This window comes from Eucyclogobius newberryi, unplaced genomic scaffold, assembly GCF_026437365.1.
Source record: "Eucyclogobius newberryi isolate DKJ021-1_F unplaced genomic scaffold, fEucNew1.0.hap1 SCAF_10, whole genome shotgun sequence".
NCBI lineage: Eukaryota > Metazoa > Chordata > Actinopteri > Gobiiformes > Gobiidae > Eucyclogobius > Eucyclogobius newberryi.
Window position 1 is genome coordinate 20,219,987 of NW_027315724.1, and position 21,174 is coordinate 20,241,160.

Below are 21,174 nucleotides of genomic sequence, written 5' to 3' on the forward strand. Positions count from 1 at the left end.
TCTCCTTTCTGCGCCAGTCCTGCGCATGCAGTACTGGGCCTCACCACAAGGACTCGCTGCTGACAGAAGCTTTTATCACCTTCATATATTCAGTATGTGAAAATGGGACCGTGGCAACAAGAGGCCAAAGTGGGCGGGGACAAATGAGGTTTGAGTTTTTTCAATGTTCCATGTGTCAGCTTTAAGTCTAATGTACAGCGCCATCTGCTGGTCTGAATGAGGAAACGACACATTCATTTAATGTAACAGCTGTTTATTTTGTCACAGATAAAGTTTAGTACAAAATAAAATAAGTCACGGCACGAAAACAAAAAACACAATTTTTTTTTTTTTTTGGTCCAGAAGTGACTTTTATACAATTTAACTGCACAATTTCAGTTGAATTAAAGTATCTCAAAAAGGAAACCGAACCAGATAAAACAGTTAACAGTACAGTATTTTCCGGACTTTTTTTCATAGTTTTGGCCGGGTACTTCTACTTATTCTTATATACTTATCCTCCGGAGCGACTTATATGTGATATTATTATTGTTATTTTCACACTTGTATCCGCATTTCATACTCCAGTGCGACCTATGTATATTTTTTTCTTCTCTATTATGCATTTTTTGGTTGGTGCGACTTATAGTCCAGAAAATATGGTACTAGTTTTATGACAATTATTTGGCGAATACTTCAAATCAGTCTAGAGTTTAGTCCAGTTTGAGTTCTGGTTCAGTCTTTGCGTTTTCCGTTCCTTTCTCAAGCGTTCCTCTGGGCGTGGCTTGTCTTTCTATGGGCGCGGTTCGTCTCTCGTGGGGGTGGCTCGTCTCTCGGGATCATTTGGTCTTCTTGTCGGCGGCCAGCGAGTCGTGAAGTCGGGACACGCACTTCTCGAACTGATCCATGACCAATGTGCCGCTGTCGTCGAAGAACTCGGACACCGAGCGGGTCACCTCCGTCTCCCTGTACGCCCGAGACCTGCCGTCGGTGAAGGAGACGCGCAGCGAGTACTGGTCGTCGAACCTGGAACGCAACGAACGTCAGACACGAGAAGAACCATCCACACGTGTCTGGAGAAGAAGGATCTCCACATGGCTGTGTACTTTCCCCTCAGCTCTTCTCCTGTACACTAATTGCTGCACCTCCAGCCACGACTCCATGAAATTGATCAAGACAAGACTCCCCCCTTAACCCCTCGCTCCCCCCTTCAATCACCCCTCATTTCCCTATTCACCCCTCGCTCCGCCCTTCACCCCTCGCTCCCCCCTTCACCCCTGACACACTCCCCCCCTTCACCCCTGACACACTCCCCCCTTCACCCCTGACACACTCCCCCCTTCACCCCTCCTTACCGTTTGAGTGATGACGACAGGTGCCACAGGTGGTCCGGGTCCAGACCGGCTGGATCTTTCTCCAGAGCCACGAGGAAAATGTTCCTTTCTTTGTACGAAGTGTAAAGCGTCAGAACTCCCATCATGATGAAGTACGTGAGACTGAGTTAAGGTCTGCAACAACAGAGTCTGCAACAACAGAGGCTGTAACAACAGAGGCTGCAACAACAGGGTCTGCAACAACAGGGTCTGCAACAACAGGGTCTGCAACAACAGGGTCTACAACAACAGGGTCTACAACAACAGGGTCTGCAACAACAGAGTCTGCAACAACAGAGTCTGCAACAACAGAGTCTGCAACAACAGAGTCTGCAACAACAGAGTCTGCAACAACAGGGTCTGCAACAACAGGGTCTGCAACAACAGAGGCTGCAACAACAGGGTCTACAACAACAGGGTCTACAACAACAGGGTCTACAACAACAGAGTCTACAACAACAGGGTCTACAACAACAGGGTCTGCAACAACAGGGTCTGCAACAACAGGGTCTACAACAACAGAGTCTACAACAACAGAGTCTACAACAACAGGGTCTGCAACAACAGGGTCTGCAACAACAGGGTCTGCAACAACAGAGGCTGCAACAACAGGGTCTACAACAACAGGGTCTACAACAACAGGGTCTACAACAACAGAGTCTACAACAACAGAGTCTACAACAACAGAGTCTACAACAACAGGGTCTGCAACAACAGGGTCTGCAACAACAGGGTCTGCAACAACAGAGGCTGCAACAACAGGGTCTACAACAACAGGGTCTACAACAACAGAGTCTACAACAACAGAGTCTACAACAACAGGGTCTGCAACAACAGAGGCTGCAACAACAGGGTCTACAACAACAGGGTCTACAACAACAGGGTCTGCAACAACAGGGTCTGCAACAACAGGGTCTGCAACAACAGGGTCTGCAACAACAGAGGCTGCAACAACAGGGTCTACAACAACAGGGTCTGCAACAACAGGGTCTGCAACAACAGGGTCTGCAACAACAGGGTCTACAACAACAGGGTCTACAACAACAGAGTCTGCAACAACAGGGTCTGCAACAACAGGGTCTGCAACAACAGAGGCTGCAATAACAGAGGCTGCAACAACAGAGTCTACAACAACAGGGTCTGCAACAACAGAGGCTGCAACAACAGAGGCTGCAACAACAGAGTCTACAACAACAGGGTCTGCAACAACAGAGGCTGCAACAACAGAGGCTGCAACAACAGAGGCTGCAACAACAGAGGCTGCAACAACAGAGGCTGCAACAACAGAGGCTGCAACAACAGAGGCTGCAACAACAGAGGCTGCAACAACAGAGGCTGCAACAACAGAGTCTACAACAACAGGGTCTACAACAACAGGGTCTACAACAACAGGGTCTACAACAACAGGGTCTACAACAACAGGGTCTGCAACAACAGGGTCTGCAACAACAGAGTCTGCAACAACAGAGTCTGCAACAACAGGGTCTACAACAACAGGGTCTGCAACAACAGGGTCTGCAACAACAGGGTCTGCAACAACAGGGTCTACAACAACAGGGTCTACAACAACAGGGTCTGCAACAACAGGGTCTGCAACAACAGGGTCTGCAACAACAGAGGCTGCAACAACAGGGGCTGCAACAACAGAGGCTGCAACAACAGAGGCTGCAACAACAGAGTCTACAACAACAGGGTCTACAACAACAGGGTCTACAACAACAGGGTCTACAACAACAGGGTCTGCAACAACAGGGTCTGCAACAACAGGGTCTACAACAACAGGGTCTACAACAACAGGGTCTGCAACAACAGGGTCTGCAACAACAGGGTCTGCAACAACAGAGGCTGCAACAACAGAGGCTGCAACAACAGAGGCTGCAACAACAGAGGCTGCAACAACAGAGTCTACAACAACAGGGTCTACAACAACAGGGTCTACAACAACAGGGTCTGCAACAACAGGGTCTGCAACAACAGAGTCTGCAACAACAGGGTCTGCAACAACAGAGTCTGCAACAACAGAGTCTGCAACAACAGGGTCTACAACAACAGGGTCTGCAACAACAGGGTCTGCAACAACAGGGTCTACAACAACAGGGTCTACAACAACAGGGTCTGCAACAACAGGGTCTGCAACAACAGGGTCTACAACAACAGAGTCTACAACAACAGAGTTTACAACAACAGAGTTTACAACAACAGGGTCTACAACAACAGGGTCTGCAACAACAGGGTCTGCAACAACAGGGTCTGCAACAACAGGGTCTGCAACAACAGGGTCTACAACAACAGAGTCTACAACAACAGGGTCTGCAACAACAGGGTCTGCAACAACAGGGTCTGCAACAACAGGGTCTGCAACAACAGGGTCTGCAACAACAGGGTCTGCAACAACAGGGTCTGCAACAACAGGGTCTACAACAACAGGGTCTACAACAACAGGGTCTACAACAACAGGGTCTGCAACAACAGGGTCTGCAACAACAGGGTCTGCAACAACAGGGTCTGCAACAACAGGGTCTACAACAACAGGGTCTGCAACAACAGGGTCTACAACAACAGAGTCTACAACAACAGGGTCTGCAACAACAGGGTCTGCAACAACAGGGTCTACAACAACAGGGTCTACAACAACAGGGTCTACAACAACAGGGTCTACAACAACAGGGTCTGCAACAACAGAGTCTACAACAACAGGGTCTGCAACAACAGGGTCTGCAACAACAGGGTCTGCAACAACAGAGTCTACAACAACAGGGTCTACAACAACAGGGTCTACAACAACAGGGTCTACAACAACAGGGTCTACAACAACAGGGTCTACAACAACAGGGTCTGCAACAACAGAGTCTACAACAACAGAGGCTGTAACAACAGAGGCTACAACAACAGAGTTTACAACAACAGGGTCTACTACAACAGGGTCTGCAACAACAGGGTCTGCAACAACAGGGTCTGCAACAACAGGGTCTGCAACAACAGGGTCTGCAACAACAGGGTCTGCAACAACAGGGTCTACAACAACAGGGTCTACAACAACAGGGTCTACAACAACAGGGTCTACAACAACAGAGTCTACAACAACAGAGTCTACAACAACAGGGTCTACAACAACAGGGTCTGCAACAACAGGGTCTACAAGAACAGGGTCTACAACAACAGGGTCTACAACAACAGGGTCTACAACAACAGGGTCTACAACAACAGGGTCTACAACAACAGGGTCTACAACAACAGGGTCTGCCACAACAGCGTCTGCAACAACAGAGGCTGTAACAACAGAGGCTACAACAACAGGGTCTACAACAACAGGGTCTGCAACAACAGGGTCTACAACAACAGGGTCTACAACAACAGGGTCTACAACAACAGGGTCTACAACAACAGGGTCTACAACAACAGGGTCTACAACAACAGAGTCTACAACAACAGGGTCTACAACAACAGGGTCTGCAACAACAGGGTCTGCAACAACAGGGTCTGCAACAACAGAGTCTACAACAACAGGGTCTACAACAACAGGGTCTACAACAACAGGGTCTACAACAACAGGGTCTACAACAACAGAGTCTACAACAACAGGGTCTACAACAACAGGGTCTACAACAACAGAGTCTACAACAACAGGGTCTACAACAACAGAGTCTACAACAACAGGGTCTACAACAACAGGGTCTACAACAACAGAGTCTACAACAACAGAGTCTGCAACAACAGGGTCTGCAACAACAGAGTCTGCAACAACATGGTCTACAACAACAGAGGCTGTAACAACAGAGGCTGTAACAACAGAGGCTGTAACAACAGAGGCTGCAACAACAGAGGCTGCAACAACAGAGGCTGTAACAACAGAGGCTGTAACAACAGAGGCTGCAACAACAGAGGCTGCAACAACAGAGGCTGTAACAACAGGGTCTAAATGGTCCTGTTGGGGTCTAAAGCGTGTAAAGGATATGAGATGACGCAGGCGGCGAGCACAGGTCTGGACTCGGGGAAAGGATGTAGATAATCCCAGAGCAGAGCCACTACAGCAAACACACACGACACGGTGCAGATGAACAGCCGCCCATCCACCAGAGAGTAGTTCTCCTGATACCCGAACTTCTCCAGCAGCACCTGAGGACCACAGAGCACAGGAGGGTCAGAGAGAGGGTCAGAGGGAGGGTCAGAGGGAGGGTCAGAGAGAGGGTCAGAGGGAGGGTCAGAGAGAGGGTCAGAGGGAGGGTCAGAGAGAGGGTCAGAGAGAGGGTCAGAGAGAGGGTCAGAGAGAGGGTCAGAGAGGAAGGCAGAGAGAGGGTCAGAGGGAGGGTCAGAGAGAGAGGGGCAGAGAGAGGGTCAGAGGGAGGGTCAGAGAGAGAGGGGCAGAGAGAGGGTCAGAGGGAGGGTCAGAGAGAGGGTCAGAGGGAGGGTCAGAGAGAGGGTCAGAGAGAGGGTCAGAGAGAGGGTCAGAGGGAGGGTCAGAGAGAGGGTCAGAGGGAGGGTCAGAGAGAGAGGGGCAGAGAGAGGGTCAGAGGGAGGGTCAGAGAGAGGGTCAGAGGGAGGGTCAGAGAGAGAGGGGCAGAGAGAGGGTCAGAGAGGCTCATTCATACATTTCCGCTCACACTGGACATAGATTCACCTTCTTGGCTGCGTCGTCCAGAGAGTTCTTGACCGCGGCTCCGTCCCATTTGTCGATCTTCACCGGCTTCTCATCGATCCTCCACTAAACACACACATTACACATTTGATTTAGTACAAACTGTTTCACATTTCAAATAAACAGCAGATAAAATATTATAGATCCATATAAAGATTATAGATCCATATAAAGATTATAGATCCATATAATCTTTAGTTTAATATCATTAGTTTTAGGGTTAATTTGAGGCCTAAAGACTTCATGGGACAGGACAGTAGTATCATGGAGAAGAGAGAGCGGAGAGACATTTGGCAAATGGTTGCGAGCTGGACTCGTCATAGGGCCCGCGGCGGGACAGGTTTGTTCCATTTGCCATAAAAGTGCTGATCTTCACTTCTTGTTCTAATTCAAGAATTTGCCAAGTTTCAAATAAAGTAAAACGCTGTGACACAGCGAGTTCCAGACGATAATCACTGCAGCAGGTTCAGACTTTTACGTGTTGTGTAAATATGTCATCGGAGGAAACATACGTGTTTATAAAAGTGTTCTTGTCTCAGAGCTAAAGGCTAACATACATTAGCTTAAATATGAAACAAACAAACTTAAAGTTTGAAAGTTCATTGAATGTTTTTGTAAACAGTTCAGTTTGTGCTGTTATTTGAACATTATTGTATGTTAGCATTAGCTTAGCGACAAAAGCACTTTTATAAACACGTCCCCAGTGTTTACACGGGACGTAAAGGTCTGAACATAACATAAGCCTTTATTTGTCCCACAATGGGGAAATTCCAGTGTTGCAACACAAAGTAGGCACAGAAGTGAATAATAACAGAATAACTTGTAGAAAAACACTCACTTATAGAAGTGTTTTTAATAATCATGTGCTTATCACTCTGGAAATCTTTGTGTGCATTAATTTAACTTATTCAGTGATTTATTTTAGCAAAACCCACCAATTCCAAATAAGGAATGACTGGAGCAGGAAGTGGAGCTATGCATTTTTAAGGCGATCAAAAGTAGCCGTTTGGTTTTGTGAAAGGCCGTGGCTGGAGAGCCGCGGCGCGGTAAAATGGCCGGGCAGTGTCAGGGACCGCGGCATTTCCCTTATAGCCCGTTATAGCCTTATGGCTAACACTAAATCTAACACTAACCCTAACACTAAACCTAACACTAACACTAAACCTAACACTAACCCTAAACCTAACACTAACCCTAACACTAACCCTAACACTAACCCTAACACTAAACCTAACCCTAAACCTAACACTAACCCTAACACTAACCCTAACACTAAACCTAACCCTAAACCTAACACTAACCCTAACACTAACCCTAACACTAACCCTAACACTAAACCTAACACTAACTCTAACCCTAACACTAAACCGAACACTAAACCGAACACTAAACCGAACACTAAACCTAACACTAAACCTAACACTAACCCTAACACTAAACCTAACACTAACACTAAACCTAACACTAACACTAACACTAAACCTAACACTAACCCTAACACTAAACCGAACACTAAACCGAACACTAAACCTAACACTAAACCTAACACTAACACTAACACTAAACCTAACACTAACCCTAACACTAAACCTAACACTAACCCTAACACTAAACCTAACACTAAACCTAACACTAAACCTAACACTAAACCTAACACTAAACCTAACAATAACCCTAACACTAACCCTAACACTAAACCTAACACTAACACTAAACCTAACACTAACCCTAAACCTAACACTAACCCTAAACATTAACCCTAACATTAACCCTAACACTAACCCTAACACTAACCCTAACACTAAACCTAACACTAAACCTAACACTAAACCTAACACTAAACCTAACACTAAACCTAACGCTAACCCTAACGCTAAACCTAACGCTAAACCTAACGCTAAACCTAACGCTAAACCTAACGCTAACCCTAACGCTAACCCTAACACTAACACTAAACCTAACACTAACCCTAACACTAACCCTAACACTAAACCCAACACTAACCCTAACACTAAACCTAACACTAACTCTAACCCTAACACTAAACCTAACACTAACCCTAACACTAAACCTAACACTAACCCTAACACTAAACCTAACACTAAACCTAACACTAACCCTAACACTAACCCTAACACTAAACCTAACACTAAACCCAACACTAAACCCAACACTAAACCCAACACTAAACCTAACACTAAACCTAACACTAAACCTAACACTAAACCTAACACTAAACCTAACACTAAACCTAACACTAACCCTAACACTAACCCTAACACTAACCCTAACGCTAACCCTAACACTAAACCTAACGCTAAACCTAACGCTAACCCTAACGCTAACCCTAACGCTAAACCTAACGCTAAACCTAACGCTAAACCTAACGCTAAACCTAACGCTAAACCTAACGCTAACCCTAACGCTAAACCTAACGCTAAACCTAACGCTAAACCTAACGCTAAACCTAACGCTAACCCTAACGCTAACCCTAACACTAACCCTAACACTAAACCTAACACTAAACCTAACACTAACCCTAACACTAAACCCAACACTAACCCTAACACTAAACCTAACACTAACTCTAACCCTAACACTAAACCTAACACTAACCCTAACACTAAACCTAACACTAAACCTAACACTAAACCTAACACTAAACCTAACACTAAACCTAACACTAAACCTAACCCTAAACCTAACACTAACCCTAACCCTAACACTAACCCTAACACTAAACCTAACCCTAACACTAACCCTAACACTAAACCTAACCCTAAACCTAACACTAACACTAACCCTAACACTAAACCTAACACTAACTCTAACCCTAACACTAAACCGAACACTAAACCGAACACTAAACCGAACACTAAACCTAACACTAAACCTAACACTAACCCTAACACTAAACCTAACACTAACACTAAACCTAACACTAACACTAACACTAAACCTAACACTAACCCTAACACTAAACCGAACACTAAACCGAACACTAAACCTAACACTAAACCTAACACTAACCCTAACACTAAACCTAACACTAACACTAAACCTAACACTAACACTAACACTAAACCTAACACTAACCCTAACACTAAACCTAACACTAACCCTAACACTAAACCTAACACTAAACCTAACACTAAACCTAACACTAACCCTAACACTAACCCTAACACTAACACTAAACCTAACACTAAACCTAACACTAACCCTAAACCTAACACTAACCCTAAACATTAACCCTAACATTAACCCTAACACTAACCCTAACACTAACCCTAACACTAACCCTAACACTAAACCTAACACTAAACCTAACGCTAACCCTAACGCTAAACCTAACGCTAAACCTAACGCTAAACCTAACGCTAAACCTAACGCTAAACCTAACGCTAAACCTAACGCTAAACCTAACGCTAAACCTAACGCTAACCCTAACGCTAACCCTAACACTAACCCTAACACTAAACCTAACACTAAACCTAACACTAAACCTAACACTAACCCTAACACTAAACCCAACACTAACCCTAACACTAAACCTAACACTAACTCTAACCCTAACACTAAACCTAACACTAACCCTAACACTAAACCTAACACTAAACCTAACACTAAACCTAACACTAAACCTAACACTAAACCTAACACTAAACCTAACACTAAACCTAACACTAACCCTAACACTAACCCTAACACTAAACCTAACACTAACCCTAACACTAAACCCAACACTAAACCTAACACTAAACCTAACACTAAACCTAACGCTAAACCTAACGCTAACCCTAACGCTAACCCTAACGCTAACCCTAACGCTAACCCTAACGCTAAACCTAACGCTAAACCTAACGCTAAACCTAACGCTAACCCTAACGCTAACCCTAACGCTAAACCTAACGCTAAACCTAACGCTAAACCTAACGCTAACCCTAACGCTAAACCTAACGCTAAACCTAACGCTAAACCTAACGCTAAACCTAACGCTAAACCTAACGCTAACCCTAACGCTAACCCTAACGCTAACCCTAACGCTAAACCTAACACTAAACCTAACACTAAACCTAACACTAACCCTAACACTAAACCCAACACTAACCCTAACACTAAACCTAACACTAACTCTAACCCTAACACTAAACCTAACACTAACCCTAACACTAACCCTAACACTAACCCTAACACTAAACCTAACACTAAACCTAACACTAAACCTAACACTAAACCTAACACTAACCCTAACACTAAACCTAACACTAAACCTAACACTAAACCTAACACTAACACTAACCCTAACACTAAACCTAACACTAACCCTAACACTAAACCCAACACTAAACCCAACACTAAACCTAACACTAAACCTAACACTAAACCTAACACTAACCCTAACACTAACCCTAACACTAACCCTAACACTAACCCTAACCCTAACACTAAACCTAACACTAAACCTAACACTAAACCTAACACTAACCCTAACACTAACCCTAACACTAACCCTAACACTAAACCTAACACTAAACCTAACACTAACCCTAACACTAACCCTAACACTAAACCTAACACTAACCCTAACACTAAACCTAACACTAAACCTAACACTAAACCTAACACTAACCCTAACACTAAACCTAACACTAAACCTAACACTAACCCTAACACTAAACCTAACACTAACCCTAACACTAACCCTAACACTAACCCTAACACTAAACCTAACACTAACCCGGCGCGGTCTAAAACGGCGCTAAAACGCGGTCAAATAGCGGCACAGTTTCAGGAGCCGCGGCCGGCACAAAAATAACATGGCAGTTTCGGCCGCGCGCCGCGGCTCTGCAGACACTCCTTTTGTGAAAAGAGCCTTTAGAAATACTTGCAGCTCCTAACAAAAATTATTCATTCACAAAACTTTTTTTGTAATGTTTAAAATGAAAATGATTATTATTTTGTGTTTTTTTGGCACTTGGGCTCTGACACGTGGTCACGTCAAAGACGAGCTTTTGGTCGACTAATCGACCTTTCCATGATCTTAGTTTGATCATAAAATGTGACTAAATGCAGTAAATGTCAGGCTCTCATCAGCTGAACTGGTGTTTGAAAGTTTAATTCCAAATGTTCCGTAGTTTTAATTCATTCAGTGAGAATAAAGAACGAAAATAAAGACAAAACAATAATAAATTAAACGTTTGTCTGAGAAAATGAAACGCTTTTGACGTATATATATATTGATAGATTATTTTAGCCAAAATAATCGACATAACGACACGAGAATTACGTTAACTGAAGATGATTAATTTAAAGCATTTTAAACAAGAATAAAAATACTCTGGCCTTGTTTTCTGCGTTTACGTCAAATGTTTACGACATCTGGAAACTGACAACTTTGATCAATTAGTTTTACACAGTTTGGGACGAGCACAGAGTAAAGAAGCGCTTTATAACGAGTTTAAACTATATAAATCATATATAAAAGAATTTGGAGGTTTTGTTCCTTTTCCGCAGATGATGTGGCTTTAGCTTCCTACAGCAGCGCGGGCCACAAACGGGACAAAACTGAGCTCTGAGGCCGAACTAAATGCCCCAGAGCCCGGACTAAAGTCTCCACAAACGCCACACGCTGTAGAACTCATGAATAAATCCAGATAAAATGATTAAAATGGTAAAAAGCCGTTACTTTCTCCAGGAGCCCGGTCTTCCCGTTCCTCGGGGCCGCCATCTTCTCTGTGACCTGGACGAATCTGATTGGCTCACGAACCGGAAAGAGACCGCCACCTGCTGGAACAACGGAGAACTGCACCAGGACTGAACCCAGTCTAAAACCAGGTCTAAAACAGGTATAAAACCAGGTCTAAAACAGGACAAAACTAGGTCAAAACCAGGACTAAAACCAGGTCTAAAACAGGACAAAACTAGGTCAAAACCAGGACTAAAACAGGACAAAACCAGGTCTAAAACAGGACTGAACAAGGTCTAAAACCAGGTCTAAAACAGGACTGAACAAGGTCTAAAACCAGGTCTAAAATAGGACAAAACCAGGTCTAAAATAGGACAAAACCAGGTCTAAAACAGGACAAAACCAGGTCTAAAACAGGACAAAACCAGGTCTAAAACAGGACTGAACAAGGTCTAAAATAGGACAAAACCAGGTCTAAAATAGGACAAAACCAGGTCTAAAACAGGACAAAACCAGGTCTAAAACAGGACAAAACTAGGTCTAAAAAAGGACTGAACCAAGTCTAAAACCAGGTCTAAAACAGGACAAAACCAGGTCTAAAAACAGGACTGAAGCAGGTCTAAAACAGGTCTAAAACAGGACTGAACCAGGTCTAAAACAGGACTAAACCAAGTCTAAAACAGGACTAAACCTGTTCTAAAACAGGACAAAACTAGGTCTAAAAAAGGACTGAACCAAGTCTAAAACCAGGTCTAAAACAGGACAACACAAGGTCTAAAAACAGGACTGAAGCAGGTCTAAAACAGGACTGAACCAGGTCTAAAACCAGGACTAAACCTGGTCTAAAACAGGACTGAACCAGGTCTAAAACCAGGTCTAAAACAGGACTGAACCAGGTCTAAAACAGGACTGAACCAGGTCTAAAACAGGACTGAACCAGGTCTAAAACAGGACTGAACCAGGTCTAAAACAGGACTGAACCTAAGCAAAGTCTTAAACAGAAATTAAGTCGATAAAACGGTATATTTAAGTTGATGAAACATTGTATGAATTGGTGTTTTTCAGATTCTAGAATGTGATGTCACACAGAATAAAGTCTAAAGAATAACAACCACCAAAGAAGAAGAGGCCAGCTGGAATAAAGTCTAAGGAATAAAGTCTGGCGGTAATGCAACACTTGAATACCAACCCCCATAAAACAACAACAACAACAACCACCACCACCACCACCACCACCACCAAGAAGAAGACGTACAACTACAGTAGGTGGCGGTGTAAATCCATGTTTAATCTCACTTTAAAGAATATTTATTTTAAAACGCCCTCGTCTGTATCATTGGCCTATAGCGTTGTGATGTCATCTGAAACACAAATATATACAATTTTTCCTTACTGGGCTCCTGTACCGAGGCACATTCTCCACCAGGGGTCGCCAAAAGCACAGCTCAAAGACAGTCTGTTTATTAAATTAAAGCAGTACATGAATGTGTAAAGACTTCATTTCCCATGATCCTCTGGAAGACGTCTGTGGAATGTCTGTAATCGCTGGTTTCTATTGACTGCTGCTGCTGGTCATGTGACAGTCATTTGCATAATTTTAGTTTTCAACTTAAGGGAGACAAAGCTGCTGTTCCTCCTGTGAGCACCAGAGGGACAGAGCTGCTCTTCCTCCCGCGTACAGCAGAGGGAGACGGAGAGCTGCTGTTCCTCCAGTGAGCAGCAGAGGTAGACAGAGAGCTGCTGTTCCTCCTGCGAGCAGCAGAGGGAGACAGAAAGCTGCTGTTCCTCTTGCGTGCAGCAGAGACAGAAAGCTGCTGTTCTTCCTGCGTACAGCAGAGGGAGACAGAGAGCTGCTGTTCCTCCAGTGAGCACCAGAGGAAGACAGAGAGCTGCTGTTCGTCCTGCGTACAGCCGAGGGAGACAGAGCTGCTGTTCCTCCAGTGAGCAGCAGAGGGTGACAGAGAGCTGCTTTTCCTCCTGCGTGCAGCAGAGGGAAACAAAGCTGCTGTTCCTCCTGTGTGCTGCAGAGGGAGACAGAAAGCTGCTGTTCCTCCTGCGTGCAGCAGAGGGAGCAGTGTGTCAAAGTCATAAACCTGAAACGGTGTGGAATAAAGAGATCGGCACAATCTTTAGTCTTTAAGTTGTTTGTGACGCCGCAAGCTCCTCAGACTCCGCCTCCTGTCTGTGCTCTGATTGGTCCAGGCTCTCCTCAGGCCACACCCCTTTTCTGCACTCTGATTGGTCGACCGGAGGAAGTATGGGTCTGAAACGCCGTCGAAGTGTCTCTGAAGCTGCAGCGCTAACACTCTGTCGGATCTCTCCTGAGCGCTAACTGTAGCACTAGCCTTTGCACTGCGTTTGGCATTGGAGTTAGCGCGAGTGCACAGTTTAGCTTCAGTGTTAGCCTCAGCGTTAGCATCAGGGCGGATCCGTTTGGCCTCTCCACGTTTGGGTTTTGTTTTCCTTTTTGAGGTAGATTTGAACCTCAGTCCTTCTGAAAATAGAAAGAGAAAATGGGTTAACAAGGTCTAAAGCAGGACTAAAGCAGGACTAAAGCAGGACTAAAGCGGGACTAAAGAAGGACTAAAGCGGGACTAAAGAGGGACTAAAGAAGGACTAAAGCGGGACTAAAGCGTGACTAAAGCGGGTCTAAAGCGGGACTGAAGCGGGACTACAGCGGGACTAAAACGCGTTTAAAGCGGGACTATAGTGGGACTAAAGCGGGTCTAAAGCGGGACTGAAGCGGGTCTGAAGCGGGACTGAAGCGAGTCTAAAGTGGGTCTACAGAGGGACTAAAGCGCGTTTAAAGCGGGTCTAAAGCGGGACTAAAGAGTGTTTAAAGCGGGACTAAAGCGGGTCTAAAGCGGGACTACAGAGGGACTAAAGCGCGTTTAAAGCGGGACTAAAGCGGGTCTAAAGCGGGACTAAAGCGCGTTTAAAGCGGGACTACAGCGGCACTAAAGAGTGTTTAAAGCGGGACTAAAGCGGGTCTAAAGCGGGACTACAGAGGGACTAAAGCGCGTTTAAAGCGGGACTAAAGCGGGTCTAAAGCGGGACTAAAGCGGGACTAAAGCGGGACTAAAGCGGGACTAAAGCGGGACTAAAGCGGGACTAAAGCGGGTCTAAAGCGGGTCTAAAGCAGTCCCAGCACAGACCTAGACTCTGGTCCTGGAGTCGTATGGCAGGAACTTTTATTGGGACTTCTTCCTGAGCCTCAAACAGAAGTTTTCGTGGGTTTTTGGAGTCGTTGACGGGGCTGGTGAGGGTCGCCACGGAGACGGGGCAGCGTCCCTCCATTGCCGCGGAAACGTTCTGTCGATCAAGCTCGATCTGCCTCCACTTCTGCAGCACGACGGAGCTGGTCTGGAGCCACGAGCCCTGACGGAGAACAGCAGAGTACATTTTAGGTTCAGCTTAAACATTTTCTCAGAGTTTGACAAACCTAACCCTCTAACCCTCTAACCCTCTAACCCTCTAACCCCCTAACCCCCTAACCCCCTAACCCTCTAACCCCCTAACCCCCTAACCCTCTAACCCTCTAACCCCCTAACCCCCTAACCCTCTAACCCCCTAACCCTCTAACCCCCTAACCCTCTAACCCCCTAACCCTCTAACCCTCTAACCCCCTAACCCTCTAACCCCCTAACCCTCTAACCCCCTAACCCTCTAACCCCCTAACCCTCTAACCTCCTAACCCTAACCCTAACCCTCTAACCCCCTAACCCGTTCAGAGGTCAGACCTGGCTGGGCGTCCCGAGCTGCCTCAGGTTCCGTGGCGTGGACTTGACGATGTTGGCGTGCAGCAGGCGTCCATCGGCGAGGCGTTTGGGCGGCGTGCACGGCGAGCATACAATGGGCTTGAAGTGGTTCAGCTCCTCGGAGATGCTGTCGTTACTGTCCGGACTCACCGAGCGCTCCCATTGGCCCGAGGACGAGGGCGCTCTACGCTCCGATTGGCCCGGGGGCCCGGCCGACGACGGCGCCACGGCGGGCACCACGGCGCTCCAGGCTAGGCGGCGCTGAGGAGGGAGGATAGGCACAGACGCAGAGCGGCTGTTCTCCGACGATAGAAGGATCCCTGCGGTCAGGCTGTGGCACGCCCCCATCTGGACAGAGACGGGAGTGCAACAGAATATTCAATACATTTTGTTTTGAGCTGAACTCGAATGAAGAAAACTTTCCAAGAAACACACAAAAAAAAAACACAATTTCCTGCAAAATATTGTCCATATATGTCAAAGTTTGCCTTTCCGAGCAATTAATATGAAGAAATAGTTAAGTTTGTCACACATTGAGCAGGTTTGTGATACTCTGGTCACACAAGATAAAGTCCAGGGAGGGCATCTGACACACACAGGGAGGGCATCTGACACACACAGGGAGGGCATCTGACACACACAGGGAGGGCATCTGACACACACAGGGAGGGCATCTGACACACACAGGGAGGGCATCTGACACACACAGGGAGGGCATCTGACACACACAGGGAGGGCATCTGACACACTTTAAACTCACAGTGTCGACGAGCGCCGGCTGCAGCACCACCTTCAGTTTCCCTCTGTCTTCCACCGGCTCCGAACTGCGACTCCTCTGACCCACACTGACCACAGAAGATCACAAGCAGTTTAACCAGGGTCTGACCCGGGGTCTGACCCGGGGACTGAACTAGTCGACAGGAGGATCATAACCGGTCGACAGGAGGATCATAACTGGTCGACAGGAGGATCATAACCGGTCTACAGTGGGATCTGAACCGGTCTACAGGGGGATCTGAACCGGTCTACAGGGGGATCTGAACCGGTCTACAGGGGGATCTGAACCGGTCTACAGGGGGATCTGAACCGGTCGACAGGAGGATCATAACCGGTCGACAGGAGGATCATAACCGGTCGACAGTGGGATCTGAACCGGTCTACAGGGGGATCTGAACCGGTCTACAGGGGGATCTGAACCGGTCTACAGGGGGATCTGAACCGGTCTACAGGGGGATCATAACTGGACTACAGGAGGATCATAACTGGACTACAGGAGGATCTGTACCTGGACAAAGCCGTGTTCCTGATGAAGGCTGAGATGTGTCGGATTCTTCTGGAGATGGGTTCCTCGTTCTCAGAATCCGACAGAACCTGAAACACACAAGCTCCAGGTTCAGGATGAGAAAAAACACACGGAAACAGTCCGGGCCGAGTTCAGGTTTAGTTTGGGCACATCAAGGTAAGTACTCAAAATAAACTGGTTTAAATCAACTTTCCGAGGAGACACTGACTAAACTTAAACCGTCCCATGCAGTGAGTGAGAGCCAGATGAATAATAACAACACAGATTTGACATACCGTATTTTCAGGACTATAAGTCGCACTTTTTTTCATAGTTTTGGCCGGGATGCGACTTATACTTATACTCTGGAACGACTTATATGTGATATTTTTTGTTATTTTCACACTTGCATACTCCAGTGCAACTTATGTTTTTTTTCCTTCTCTATTATGCATTTTTTGGCTGGTGCCACTTATAGTCCGGTGAATACGGTAAAGGTGCGACTGAGACGAGTCCTAACCCTGTGCTCGCTCCTCCTGCGCGGCTCCTCTCGCTCCTCCAGCGACAGACATTCTGAAGGTTTGAAGAGAGCGGGACACAGGAAGTCTGCAAACACAACCAAATACACTAAATAAAGCCATCCGTCCGACACAAACGTGTTGTTATTTAATGTTTCCATGTGGGTTTTTACAGGAAAATGGCAGATTTGATGCTCTTAAAAGTCCTAAATTAGACTTGGTTTTGTCTCTGTTACGTTTTCATTTTGACAGTTCGACTAAAACATAAAGACATGAGCTTTTTTTAAATCTAAATTTAAAACATAGAACAACAAGAACAGCAAAACAAGTAAAATAAGTGAGGACAGCAAACAAAAATACAAATCAAGGCAGACAAAGGTCCTGTCCGATCATTGTGGACAGAATTGAGATGGTCTATATGAGGCACAGTCAAGTCAGTCCTTCCTTCTTTAAGTATTAAGGATGTAATGACTTCCTTAGATAGTTTATAGTTTCTTTGACCAGTACAACTCTGCCATCTTTATCTTTGTGTTCAAAACTCTGATCAAAGGCCATTCTGCTATATGCTAATATGGCCACGCCCCTCTTATGTTTGCCCATGTATGAGGAATAGTAAAGTCTGTTATAGCCAAGTGTAGTACATTAATGATGTTCCAAGTCGTTCTTTTTAAGATGTCATTGTTTTAACCATGTTCAAACACAGGAACAACAAAAACAGAACACCATGAAACAAACAAACAAACAAACAAACAAGAGCTCCTGCCTAAAATATGCAAAGAGCCCACACACTGAGCACAAAACATTTTAGTTTTAATATGACTGAAATTGTAGTGTTAAAAAGTATATTGAAATATTGCAATAATATTGATATCACACGGCAGCACTTACAATATCAAAGAACTCTTAATTTAACGTGAACTTGAGCAGAAGCTTCAGGTCTGTATTTGAGACAAGTTTGGACATAAAGAGTCTTAAAATATGGACGTGTCGGATTAAATTTGACTTATTTTAATGAGAACATAACGTAGAAAGCGAGATAAAACTAATGTTTAGTTTCACCTGTTTGTCTGAGTTTGTTCTGTTTGTCTGAGTTTGTTCTGTTTGAGTTTGTTGTTGCGCTTCCAAAATATTAAAAGTCACATTTTGATTAGAGCTGAAAGTAGGAACAAATTTACTTCACATTAAACTAAATCATGAATAAAAGCAAAACAACAACAATTTTGGCATCCGTTAAAACTAATACATGTACCGGTGATTATAAAACTCTGATTAATCCTTGTGTCATAGGCATGTAATCTTACCTTTGTGAAGAGAAACAGGTGAAAACATGTTTGAAATCATTTAGAGAATATCAACTAAAAGTGTCTGTGGTGTATCGTGTCCCCGGTTTAATGAAAAAGCACCGGAGCCTAAACTCTGACCCTGAACACGCCTTCAACAAGAGGACTAGCCCGGACAAGTCCCAGAGAGAGCACCGGGGCGAGGCACCGGGAGAAGAAGAGCAGCGGGGGAGAAGAGCACCGGGAGAAGAAGAGCAGCAAGCACCGGGAGAAGAAGAGCACCGAGAGAAGAGAAGAAGAGCACCGGGAGAGAAGAGCAGCAAGCACCGGGAGAAGAAGAGCAGCAAGCACCGGGAGAAGAAGAGCAGCAAGCACCGGGAGAAGAAGAGCAGCAAGCACCGGGAGAAGAAGAGCAGCAAGCACCGGGAGAAGAAGAGCACCGAGAGAAGAGAAGAAGAGCACCGGGAGAGAAGAGCAGCAAGCACCGGGAGAAGAAGAGCAGCAAGCACCGGGAGAAGAAGAGCAGCAAGCACCGGGAGAAGAAGAGCAGCAAGCACCGGGAGAAGAAGAGCAGCAAGCACCGGGAGAAGAAGAGCACCGAGAGAAGAGAAGAAGAGCACCGGGAGAGAAGAGCAGCAAGCATCGGGAGAAGAAGAGCAGCAAGCACCGGGAGAAGAGAAGAAGAGTACCGGGGGAGAAGAGCAGCAAGCACCAGGAAGAGAAGAGCAGCAAGCACCGGGAGATAAGAGAAAGAGCACCGGGGGAGAAGCAGCGTAAGGGAGAGAAGAGCACCGTCCCAGGCTGTGTGACACTTTGGGCCCGCGCAAGTCCCGGTTTAGTCCCAGCTGTGACCGGGACGGAGCACAACAGCGCAACGTCAAAACATTCACGTTCGGGAGTGAAACCTTTGGACACCGCTAGAACGAGCTCCGGGAGCCGCCATGACCTCACGACACGGGTCACACCGGGCGGGAAGGTGACGTGGAACTAACACCGGACTTTTAAACCGGACTGAAGTTTGCAAAAAGGGACTCGAACCAACGCGACCTCAAACACCTGGACCAGGAAGAAGGAGCAGGAAGAAGGACCAAACCAAGTCCAGGTCAGGGCTAAACCGAGCGGATCCAAGTGTGAAGCAACAACCTGGTCCAGCTCTAGTTTAGTCCCGTTTTAATGGTTCAGATCCCGGTCCTGAAACGGTATAAAGTATCTGATAAACACACCTCCTCCGCGGCTGCTGCTGGCCCTCCTGCCCGCTCTGCCGCCGCCGCCGCCGCTCCCGGGATCAGCCCTGCCCCGGTTCCGCTGTCCTCCTCCGGCTCTGGAGCCCGGCCTGGAGCCTGGCCGGGACCCGGGTCTGGAGCGCGTCTCTCCGGGGCTCGCGGCGGCGGGCGCCTGGAGCTCTGCGGCCGCAGGAGGAGCGTCGGCGCCGGGCAGCAGCAGCAGCAGCTCGGACCCCGCCGCCGCCGGATCCATGTTGTTTTTCTTTGGGTTTTAACTGCAGTTCGGGGCCATTCCGTCGCATTCCGGCCTCGGTCAGGTTCTGTCGGGTTCCGTGAGCGAGCGCGTCTCCTCAGATGCCGCGCACGCGTCCGCTCGGCGCCACAAACGACAACATTCGCGTCCAGCTGCGCTCTGTTTGGGAGCGACGCGCCGCCATCTTGGACAGCGGCAGCAACAAGCCCCGCCCTTCTGCCCCGGCGGCCCGAGCGCTGATTGGACGAAAGGCGCGCACGTGCTTCCCGCCTCTTCCAGCTGTTTGAGTTTGAAAATTCCACAGCGACAGTTTTAAAAGATGAATCTATGAACTGGATATGAAGTTGTTATATTTATTTATTAATTGTGTTTAATAAAGCTGTATTAAAAGGGGTTGAGGTCACCTTCTGTTTGTCTCTCCGAGTCTGTGGAGTGTCGGCCGTGGAGGTGACGGCTGTTTTATATCTTACAAAATAAATGACATCTAATAGGTCCTTTTTACGATTTGTCCGGCTCTGGTTGCTGTAAAAGTGCAGATATTCACTTAAGATAAATGAAAATGAAAAGTTGAGTTACGGATGGATTATCACTAGGACTTTTACACTTTTACGTACCATGTAAATAATACGTGTTTATAAAAGTGTTTTTGTCTAAAAACTAACGGCTAACATACATTAACTTGATAAAAGTACATAGAAGTATATAGAATTCAAAGAGAATATTAATGTCATATTCATGTGCATACAACTGATGTAAATAAGACTGTTTACTTTACCATTATTATTAGTATTATTTGTCTTATGCCAGGTATTTTTATTATTATTGTTTTATTTTATCTTTATTTTTATTTTCTTCCCTCCATTCCCTATTAAGATATGAGAGGACCTGTTTACGTTTTGTTAATAAGAGTTTTTGTTTTTGTTCATAAGAGTTCTCTATTAAGAGTGTTTAAACTTCCTATAAGTTATCTGTCCTTTCCCCTGTATCTACTGTGTTGTAACACCAAAATTTCCCCATGTGTGGACAATAAAGGCATATCTTATCTTTTAGATCAAAACAGGTTAGATCTGTTTGTAGTGTTATTTTAACATTGTTGATTAGATTTATTCTATGTTAGCATTAGCTTAGAGACAAAAGCACTTACTTTGATAAATGATTAGATGTCTCCAAACACTTCATGATC

The 21,174-nt window shown here is 45.8% G+C and overlaps 3 protein-coding genes across 5 annotated transcripts; all 3 read right to left on the reverse strand.

Annotated features, from left to right (window-relative positions):
- Positions 1-812: 812 nt before the first annotated feature.
- Positions 813-11,794, reverse strand: spcs2 (signal peptidase complex subunit 2). Of its 2 annotated transcripts, none has more exons than XM_072462229.1 (5): positions 11,678-11,794; positions 5,971-6,054; positions 5,308-5,468; positions 1,335-1,469; positions 813-1,005 (listed from the first exon to the last, which is right to left on the reverse strand). In XM_072462229.1, exons 1-5 carry the CDS (start codon positions 11,717-11,719, stop codon positions 819-821), a joined length of 609 nt encoding a protein of 202 aa, XP_072318330.1. In that variant the 5' UTR covers positions 11,720-11,794; the 3' UTR covers positions 813-818. The 2 variants fall into 2 exon arrangements, with proteins under 2 accessions (XP_072318330.1, XP_072318338.1); XM_072462237.1 differs by having other exon boundaries at positions 1,335-1,466; positions 5,305-5,468.
- Positions 1,481-5,099, reverse strand: LOC140371919 (uncharacterized). The gene is made up of 14 exons (XM_072459160.1): positions 5,047-5,099; positions 3,385-4,037; positions 3,313-3,317; positions 3,238-3,242; positions 3,037-3,182; positions 2,917-2,987; positions 2,698-2,779; positions 2,638-2,642; positions 2,482-2,492; positions 2,066-2,132; positions 1,675-1,939; positions 1,612-1,622; positions 1,543-1,547; positions 1,481-1,487 (listed from the first exon to the last, which is right to left on the reverse strand). The coding sequence occupies exons 1-14, from the start codon at positions 5,097-5,099 to the stop codon at positions 1,481-1,483; spliced, it is 1,386 nt and encodes a 461-aa protein (XP_072315261.1).
- Positions 11,795-13,122: 1,328 nt separating the features above from the next.
- rnf169 (ring finger protein 169) lies at positions 13,123-20,210 on the reverse strand. Of its 2 annotated transcripts, none has more exons than XM_072462397.1 (7): positions 19,739-20,210; positions 17,238-17,323; positions 16,721-16,806; positions 16,196-16,280; positions 15,418-15,783; positions 14,833-15,055; positions 13,123-14,168 (listed from the first exon to the last, which is right to left on the reverse strand). In XM_072462397.1, the coding sequence occupies exons 1-7, from the start codon at positions 19,989-19,991 to the stop codon at positions 13,807-13,809; spliced, it is 1,461 nt and encodes a 486-aa protein (XP_072318498.1). In that variant the 5' UTR covers positions 19,992-20,210; the 3' UTR covers positions 13,123-13,806. The 2 variants fall into 2 exon arrangements, with proteins under 2 accessions (XP_072318498.1, XP_072318490.1); XM_072462389.1 differs by having other exon boundaries at positions 13,123-14,171; positions 19,739-20,209.
- Positions 20,211-21,174: the final 964 nt, after the last annotated feature.